At 38.5% G+C, this 10,313-nt stretch overlaps 1 protein-coding gene across 2 annotated transcripts in view; it reads right to left on the bottom strand.

The window, feature by feature from the left end:
- Positions 1-327: 327 nt before the first annotated feature.
- Positions 328-10,313, bottom strand: part of SLC23A2 (solute carrier family 23 member 2) — a 99,633-nt gene continuing 89,647 nt past the window's right edge. For both annotated transcript variants that reach the window (XM_026657756.2, XM_024197208.3), the window contains 4 exons: positions 8,061-8,190; positions 7,761-7,898; positions 6,227-6,322; positions 328-5,409 (listed from right to left, as the gene is read on the bottom strand). In XM_026657756.2, coding sequence (XP_026513541.1) covers positions 5,177-5,409; positions 6,227-6,322; positions 7,761-7,898; positions 8,061-8,190 — 597 coding nt within the window. In that variant the 3' untranslated portion in view covers positions 328-5,176. The remainder of the gene's footprint in view (positions 5,410-6,226; positions 6,323-7,760; positions 7,899-8,060; positions 8,191-10,313) is intronic.

Genomic DNA, 10,313 nt, shown 5'->3' with positions numbered 1-10,313 from the left:
AGCTTTATCTACTATTATTCACAACATCTGGTCCAAATATTACATATTTTTTAAATATTTAAACGTTTAATGAAGCCATGTTAGAAAAACAAAATACGAAAACTCCATAAAAGAATTACATGTCTCAAAAAATAAAAAAACAAACAGAAAACCCTTGGTATGTAACAAAATAAAAATGTTTACAGCTAAAGTCAGTCACACACACACACAAAAAAAAACCTCATGGAAAAATATTTATCCCCACTGTCTAAGAACAGTCAATAGTTTGTTATGCCAAAGGTTGTTATAAACAGACAAAGTACAATAATTTGGACTGGCAGCAAGATGTCACAATAAATGCCAGATAACACAGGAGGCAAGTCTAAATACATCTTTGATATTAATAAATACCGCTGACAATGCACAGTCACAATCAAATTGTAACCTGACAGGAATGGTTTGGATGTTGCTAAATATGAATCCCCAACACTTAAAGCAGCCCAACACTATGTTGTATAGAAGACTCATGGGTGGAAAGCTAAATACTGGCAAGCGTGTGGCCTCCTCCAGTATTATAAACAGCTATATAAAGAGGTGGACATGCAATATTTGTTATCCCACGTCCAGGAAGGTTAACATAAGCTTGAGCAAGAAGTCCTACAAGACATGCACCAAATGGGAAACAAACTACTGGAAGATTTTCTGGAGAGGAAAAAGTGATATTTTTTGGTTTGAGAAGGCCACTTACAAAAAATAAAGTTAGGTTGTGCTGGTCCATCAGGCATTTTTATTCAGATCTCAATTATGTTAGCACAAGCTGCTTTGGATTGTATGCAAACATCCAATGGCTAACTTAAACCATCAGATGTTGGCTATTTGTAAACCACATGTGCCTGCAGTGCTGTTTATACCATAAGTGATATTAACCTACTGAATATTTGAGACACTGTTTTGGTATGAAGGCATTGTCATAACGGATTGTTCTCACCTGACTGACACCTCTTGCGGTATAAATAGTACCAAGGATTTCAATTTGTAAGTGTTGATTCTACTTTGCAAGTAACGATATTTCAGTAGGGAGGTGAACAATAAGAAATCCTTCAGTTTTCAGGAATAACAAACACGGGTAAATAAAGTATACACAACTACTATAGATTCGTCAATGAAGAAATTCTATCATCACATGACATTGTCATGACAATCATACCACTCCCTCCCAGGAAACCTGTGAAAATTATCCTGAGTGGAAATGTTATTTTTAATATATGGAAATAAAATACTGCAATATTCATGTACAGACCAAGTTGCCATATTGAAAGTCAGTATTAAAAGGTGTAAAGCAAATCCCAAGTAGTAATGTTTTCCCCAATAGGTTACTGATCAAGCTAGTCAGTCAACACATCCTAAGATGACATTAGTCAGTCATAGAGGTAAATTTGCTATGAAACGTAATTTTGAAGATGCATAATTTGTCAATGTTCTATTTAGAAAATTTGTTAGCAAGAGCTCTTAATTTAACCAAAAAGATCAATACAATAAAAGGTTGGCTACAAAAGCCCCAAAGCTATTTTGCTTTGAATATAGTTATACACCTTTGATATGACAAAATGATATTTTGCCATGAATATTTGCCATTCTATATTTAAATCTAGTTGAAACACCTCATCTTTTTCTAGTCCTTTTAGTAGGTGTTGTCTTCTTTATACACTATTGTCTGATTTATCAATTAGAAAGGCAATTACATATACAGCAAAAACATAGTATTGCAATAACAACCATATTTCTATTCCCATCTCCTGCACCAACTTACCCCTTTAAATATAAACGTAAACAAGAAACTTTTAAAGTATCCAACTGTTTTTCAAAATTAGAGCAAAACTCTGCAACACATCTGCCTGCAGCACCTCATGTGGTAAACTTTGCATCACCTGAAGTTAACAGCATTTCAACACCATTCTAACCAAAATTCAAATTTTAAGTGTTTTGTTTTCTCAGGGGTGTGGACTCTCCTACCATAAACAAGGGTATTAAAAATCTGCACTTAGTATTTGATTGGCAATTGTAGATTCCTCTCAGAAACAGACGCACAGAAGGAAGGGGGATTTCTCTTCCCAAGGCAAAACTGTGCACATGAGGTTTTTCCCCACTCTTATCTGAGATATACACAAAGAGACATCTAACATTCTGGGTGCTGCAGTTAACATCAGATGTTAAATGTACTACCAGTGATTTTGTTAAAACATTTTGCTATAAGCAGTGTTTCATCAGCTCTCTTCTGGTTGTCCTTGCAAAATTAAGGCTCAACTTTAACCATTAGCTTTCTTAAAAGAAGAGGATTCAAGAAGTCACCTCTCTCAGAAGTTAAATGTTTCAGGATTTTGGTTGCAAAATGGACTGCTCAACCACATTAAATACTAGTTTTCAAGGTGGCTAGAAAAGCAAAGCATGTCAGCTAAACATTGTGATCCTCCAGTATATATTTTGCTAAACTTCTCTCACCCAGTCAATGGAATCAGTGTGGTAGGACCAGGAAATAATCTAACTATAAGATTTTAGATGGAGGAGGCTCTGGCTTTCCATAATCCAATGTACTTTCTTCTGTCAAGAATGGTATTGTATCTCAGAAAAACAAATCCTCAGAATGATGGTTGAACTGTTATTTGATTCAAACTACCATGCAGCACCTAAAGACTATTTAAAGTGGTTGTTCTTTCAAACATGTTAAAGAGGCCATTTCTGTGTGTGCGTGCAGAAGCGCTTTACTTCATCCAAAGTAAGATCTTGTAGGAAAAAAATCTATTTAATTTTCAAGTCAGGATTTCCCATTGTGTTGTCTGCTACTGCATGATGTGTCATGCTAATACAAGAATGCACAAGCTGCCTGGCATTACAGGGTTAACATGCAAGTCGTTCTGCCAGCAATCTTGTAAGGTAGCCAAATGGTTCCTAAAGTTGTTGTAAGATTTTAGTTTCTTTCCACTGCCTTACATTAACACACTCTTTTGGGAAAAGATCAGACAAGCCTCAAACATGACACTCGCTGCTGAGTCCACAGAGCAAAATGTACTATTAGAAGTCTGCTTTTAAGGAGTGGCATCATCTTTAATTCAAACTTTTGCCTCCCTGACCCCACATTTATAAATGAACCAGCTTTGGCATTTTACATGATTATAACCACCTCAAACAAGTGGCTTTTCTCTTTTTAATTGAAACTCCCTCACATCTTTGGTTGCACATAAAATAAAAGGTGGAAAATTTAGAAGCTTAGTGTTACTGATCAATGCTCTTGGCCAAATCCGTTCCTAAGGAGACGGGTAATTTCTGTAACCCCTCTCATTGCCTGTAGAGCAAAATAGAAAATAGAAGAGCAGCTTTGCACTACAGGTAACATAACCTTGTCTATTACACAATAATTCTTCTGACTGGCTTTCAACAAAGTCCAATTGACACCACAACTGCAAACTACTGAAAGTTCCTGGGAGCAAGAACAAATACATGGTTTGTTATGGAAAAAGTTGTATAAAAATATGTTGCATAAACAGCCATGACATGCTGAAAACTATATCAATGGAATCATTTTGACTCTGCACTATTCAATACTGATCCATTAAGCAATTTTCTTCCCCTCCCCCACCCCAGCCCTTCCATGCTTCAATAACAAAATTTACTGCTCTTGTCCAGTAGTCAACTTTGATAAATATATTAGTGAATTACAGTATCTACCTTTATTTTTTATCCAGAGATACAAAACGCAAGCATCGTAGAGCATACTGGCCTTAAGAGTACATTACACTACACTTCCCTGATGATCTCCACAGCTTAAAAATGCTTTTTGGGGCCACACCGAAACACTGACGTCTAAAACTAACTTGCAATAGTAAGAACATTAAACATGAATAAAACCTTATAATTATGAATGCATGATGAGCATTAACATCCACATAACATCAGAGCTGAGGCTATTCCAGAAAAAAATATCTGAATGGCACCGTCACTGGGCCCAATACCCGTTAAAACCATCCAGTGGATGATGATGCCAAATGTAGTGTCTCTGCTATTTAAAAAATCCACTTGTAAAAACAAAGAGCTGCTGTGTTAGTCCCTAGAGGAGGGAAAAAAGGAAACATATACATAGGCCACACTTACTCAGGCAGCGCTAGTCAGACAGAGAGAGTCTGAGCAGGATGAAGAAAATTAGGTACAAGTCAGAATAACCAAATGCTAGTATTTTGCCCTGTTGATTTCTACATATATGGGGCTGCTTAGACAAATTCACATTTTCATTCAGGAAGAGTCTGTGATTAAGTGGATATATGCACTGTATTGTAATGATAAAAGCTGTTGGGCTAGCAACATGTAACAGTCTTGAAGTTAAATAGTTCCCTATCCAAGTAAAAATAAAGTTGACACTTCCCTTAAAGAGAACTTGGACTCAGGCACCAGTTAGGTGGCAAGCTGCCAGGTAGACAAGAGCAACATATCTAAAAGATATCGAAGTGATTCTTGCACAGTAGTAGATCACATGGGTCCATCAGTGCTTTTATCTGGCGTAATTTAGTAAGGAAACAGTTGTCTGGAAATCTCTGAATGCACGGTCAATGATTGGGAAGATATTCTAGTGATATAACCATTAGCCACAACAATATAATGTCTGATTTACAGGTGGCTGTGTGGAAAAAATATGGAATGTATGAGCTATAATTGGAAAAAAATACAACTGACTTGATATTGGTGTCTGTGTTTTACAAGTGAATAAAATGGTATTTACTCATTTCACACACGGATTCAAATTTTCTGGTGCAACTAACTCTGCCAGCAGTGGAAGTGCTGAAAACACCAGCACCGATGATTTAAATAAAATAATCAGAGGATAAGATTTTCAAAAGCACCTAAGTAATTTAGGAGTCGAAGTTCCATTTTCAAAAGTGAGTTAGGCACTTAGGGACCTAAACCTGTTCTGAAAATGGGACTCGGGCACTTAAATTTTACCCAGATCGGTAACCAATTAGGCAACCAGACACACTATATAGAGCCATCACCATCCACAACAGGAAAGCTTTTTTTTTTAAATCTGTCTCAGCTCTGGTTCCAGAATTTAAATGCAGATATACAAAACATATATTTTAATGCTTCTTAATCAGCAAGAAACTGCAAATACATCTGTTACTACAACGAGATAATATAATTGCCACCAAGGCTATACGGTAGCCTCAGAGTCTTCGTCTGAACTCCTGCAGTTACTGCTTTTCCTGAAGCCTTTCCACGTGTAGCCCATGAAGGTGGGACTGATGGGCAAGAAGCTGAAGCACCTGTACTTTTTGATAAAGTTCATGCCAAAGGGCAAATCGTATGTTTCCATGCCCTCCAGGGACTTGCTGCCTTTGCCCACGCCTTTCTTCCATTTCTGGATTCCTCTCTCCTCGGGGCTTCCTGAAGTTAAATAAAAAAAATGGGGGGGAAACTCATTCTACTTCAAAGACATCATGTTTCACAAGCAGCCAGTCCAGGAAGACATATAGTATTCTCGGGAGGGAAAAACAGAACTTCACTGCAAAGGTAGAGCCTCTAGTACAGGGTTGCTCCTACACCACTAAGGGCTTGTCTACACTACAGGCCAGATCGACGGGCAGCGATCGATCCAGGGGGGGTGATTTATCTTGTCTAGTATAGACGCAATAAGTCGACCGCCGATCGCTCTAGCGTCGACTCCGGTACTCCACCTCAACGAGAAGCACAAGGGGAATCGACGGGAGAGTGTCTCCCATTGACACACCACAGTGAAGACACCGGGGTAAGTAGATCTAAGTACATCGACTTCAGCTACATCATTTACATAGCTGAAGTTGCATAACTTAGATTGATTCTCTCCCCCCCCTCCCCCCCCCATAGTGTAGACCAGCCCTATGTCAATGGCGACTTGATGGAAGTAGCATCAGGCCTTATATGATCTTCTACTAAGGAAGTGGCTTCAACAGTCTGTTCTTTTCCCTGGTTTCATTTCGGAATCATCAGTACATCTTTTAACTTACATTGCCCTTTCGGCATAGAGACGTTAAATGATTTGTCTCAGGCACCACAGCAAGTCAGTGAATTCAAGCCAAGAATTAAGCTCTGGTCTCCAGCATCCCAGTTCTGTGTTCTAATCTCCAAGCCATGCTGCCTCCCCAGTTAACAGTGAGAATACTCATTCAGAAAGGCAAGTGAAGCCATTTAAATTTCAAATACAACAAGTCGTCACAAAACTGACCTGGAATGGTGTTATCCAAAATAAAGGCCACACACCCGCCAACAAACATGGCTGTAGTGAGAAGAACGTTTAATACTTGATCGATGCCTGCTATTCCTAGAAAAAGAATTAGGTCAGGATTTGCAGTTTTTACATGTGAACACCCTATTTGGGGGCCTGATCTCATGTACCTTAACCAGGCAAAAGTCCCAGTGAGCTCAAGGGGAGCCTTGCTTGAATAAGCAAAGAGTAGAGGCTTAGGTCCTTGCAAACGGTTTACAGAAGTATCTGCCACTAATCTAGTCTAGTATGTAGGACTGAGGGAAGTCTGTGCTTTACCTACTCATTTTAGAATCTACAGGTCTGGATTTAAATCAGTCAGGAAACTAACCCTAAAGGAATTCATTTCAGATTGCTTAGAACACCATTTTCTTTAATAAATATATGGGAGACACTTTTGTTAATGCAATGAAGAAACTACAAGATAAAAAATATAAGATTTTTTCAAATTTCAAAATGATGCTGACAAAACAGCCCAACTATTAATATCATTCCTTGGAATGGCAAGTAGTTTACAAGGTTCTTCATTAAGGATTACTCTATTATTGCTTTAAATTTACTTCTCCCTGCTTCCTTAAAACAAATCTCAGCCAAAATGAACAGCTAGATTAGCCTCTGAATCTGCTTTTGAAGCAGCATGATTAAAATTGAGTTTAGACTTGTATCTTTCACCAAAACAAATGGTTCTGGTTCAGGCGCTTTCTTCAAAAGATTACATATCTGCGTCAATCCCAGTGGTGACAGAAATCAAAACAGCTTCTCCATGGTTTAGTTAAGAAATCAGTCATTAAGAAGTCTGAAATAAACTGAATTTTGAGGCGCTCTCTCACTAAAATACATCTGCAAGTGACAAAAGCACCAGAGTCTTGTCAAAGGTTAAAACAAATACCCACATTTCAAGATCAAGTTCAAGGTTTTCCCCAGTGCTTTTAAAACCTTTTATAGATTAGCTCTAGCTTTCTAAATGCACCCTTTTCTCAACTCTTCTTCCACCCATCTAGCAATGGGTCCTCTCCAGGCCCTGCGTCCCTCTCCAATGTCACCCACAGAAGGTGAGGTGAGAAAGTCATCTCCACACCATCTGGAACAATCTTCTTGGGTCTCACCATCTCATCAGATCTCTGTACTGGGAACATATCTGCTCCTCTACTTATGGCTCTAAGTCGAGGTCTACACTACATACTTTTGTTAGCATAACTATGGTGGTCAGGGATGTGATCCCTGGCCAACATAGCTGTGCCAGCAATAGCCCTAATTATTCTGGCAAATCTGCACATGGAATAAGTTATGCCAGGAAATGTGCAATTTTGCTCCGATAAGCTGCTTCCACACTAGGACTGCATTATTGGTACATTACACTTGAATATACTTATACTGGCAAAGTGATCCTACTGTAGGCAAGGCCCTGATGTCTTTTTTTTAAATAAAGTATTTATCACTAGCCCTTGTTTCACTCGGTACAGCATTTTCACATGAATGAATCACAAGTTCGTACCTGTAACCAGTGGATTTTGTTTGAGATAACTTGGAAGGACAAGTCCGAAGAAGATGGAAAATCCAAGTACAAAGAGGTTACGCGAAGAGTTTAAATCTATGAATTGGAGGTTGGACAGACCCACAGCTGTAATCATTCCTAAACAAAAACAATCAAAAGTAAGAACTTTTAGACTCTCGCCTTTTTGTTCAATAATTTTGTTCAAAGGTTAGCTAACATCCACAGATACACACCACTGAGGTCAAAGGCTGTCAAACAATCAACTAGCATATGAAGAGAAGCAGAGAAATAGACACTTACCAAAGAGGGTGCAGAAGAGGGCTCCAAGCACTGGGTCAGGCAGGGATGCAAACAGCGCACTGAACTTCCCAACCATTCCAAGTAAGAGCATGAAGGCTGCACCATACTGAATAACCCTACGACTTCCAACCTACAAAGCACAATGGGAGAGGAATAAAGCAGAATACTTCAGAAAAATGCACATTTACACCAACTTTAATGTCTTACTTTTTATACTAGAAAAAAAAAAACACCTATATTTTATTGTCTAATCCTTCTTGAAATTCTCTCCAAACAGAGCCCAGCAATCTCCTGTAGCCCTTCATGACATAACAAAGCAAAGTAACCCTGCACAACAATAGCTGCTCTGGCTGAGACAATATACATAAGGGAGACTCTGAATTCTCCAGGGAAACACACAGCACAATCCCCTCCCCCACCCCCCCCCCCCAACCCTACACCCTACGGGATCATCAGAGGAACAAAAACGGCAGAGATCTCAATTTTAGGACCAGCTGCTTCAATTTTCCATTTAGATTTCCCCCTCCACTTTTCTTAAAATACTGGCTGCACAGTATTACAAATATCTCGAGTTTCACAGCTGGAACATAGTTGTACTTCAACTGTGACATAATATGGTTTGGTTTTGCTTAATATTTAGACTGTAAGCTGTTTTGAAACTATAGAACCATTAACCTTGCCCAGCATGGTTTCCTTGATGTAGTTTGGTCCCATCTACAAAAATTAAAATCAACCATGTAACACAAATTGTACCTGGGTGTCCCAAGATGATTATAACAAATGGGAACAAAACGTAAACATTTGCATTGGCACCACATTAACACAGCCTTGCAGAAAAACATATCACCAGGTAACAGCAACAGTGTGAATTTTTGCCTCACCTCCATTCACTTCAGTCAGGTGTAATTTCCCTGCCTGAAATCATGTAACTGATTTTAAGTCATCTCTCTTTTAAGCAGCTACAGAATTTGGCTCAGCTAATATTGCAGGAACTTTAGTATTTCCATTTCCATAATGTTTTTATATTTTAATTATGCAACCTATAGTGTAGTATTACTCTACATTTTATGTTGTATTGTACGTTTATACACAAGTATAATGTGTTTTGAACTAGAGAGAGACCTGGTGTACATACATACATATTTGTATGCACAGGACCCAATTCTGGTAGGTTTGAAAATTTGTTCCCAGCATAACCTTTTAGAGGTTTTGAATTCAGCAATGTTAAGCTTCATACAGAACATAAGTAACAAAAATCACTATTATGTGTGGCTGTTTCCAATGCTTGAGCCCTAAACTGAGCCAACTGGTTTAACAAGGTGCTTCACCCAAAAAGGGACACTCAGCATAAGCAACAATTAGTTTCTCAAAGTGCTTGGGTGCTAACAGGGTCAGACACAAGCAGGGGCAGCTCATGCTGCAATTATGTATCATTTGAATTTAAAAAAGAAACACATTATGCCTTTGTGGGTAGAGGAGAATATTTTCACAATGTTCTTCACTGCTTAATCATTCTCAATGTTACCTGCTATGTGGAAAGAGACCAATTGCAAAGAGAAGCCACGCTGGTCAACATTAGTTATTTAGTGGATTAGCAATGCAAACAACTCTGCAAAATATCTTGATTAAAAATAATTTCCCTATTTGTATAGTATTAATTTCCCTCTGACTTGTTATCCTTTTCACATTACTGAATACTTTATGATAGAGCGTGAAAACTGCGTAAGAACTGAATCACCACCACACCCACAGCCAGTAAAAAGGAAATTGACATGCAAATATTCAATCTTTAGGCATTAAACAAATGAAGTCTCAACTGGGATTTGAATCCCACTGAGAGTCGTGTGTTACTGAAAACATCTTATTCAGAACTGAATTAGATCTGAGTACACGTTCCCAGGCACTTAGACACAAACTGAACAAAAAAGGTTTTTATTTCAAAACCAGTGGAAACCACGTACAGCAAATTAGTATCATATAAAGCGACAAAGAGTCCTGTGGCACCTTATAGACTAACAGACGTATTGGAGCATAAGCTTTCGTGGGTGAATACCCACTTCATCGGATGCATGTAGTGGAAATCTCCAGAGGCAGGTATAAATAGACTGATTCTTGCCTGCATATTTATACCTGCCTCTGGAGATTTCCACTACATGCATCCGATGAAGTGGGTATTCACCCACGAAAGCTTATGCTACAATACGTCTGTTAGTCTATAAGGTGCCACAGGACTCTGTCACTTTTTACAGATCC

The sequence above is a fragment of the Terrapene carolina genome, unplaced genomic scaffold (assembly GCF_002925995.2).
Source record: "Terrapene carolina triunguis isolate 2854851 unplaced genomic scaffold, T_m_triunguis-2.0 Scaffold53, whole genome shotgun sequence".
Lineage (NCBI taxonomy): Eukaryota > Metazoa > Chordata > Testudines > Emydidae > Terrapene > Terrapene triunguis.
Note: the sequence above shows the minus strand (reverse complement) of the source record. Positions and strands in the feature narration are given on the sequence as shown.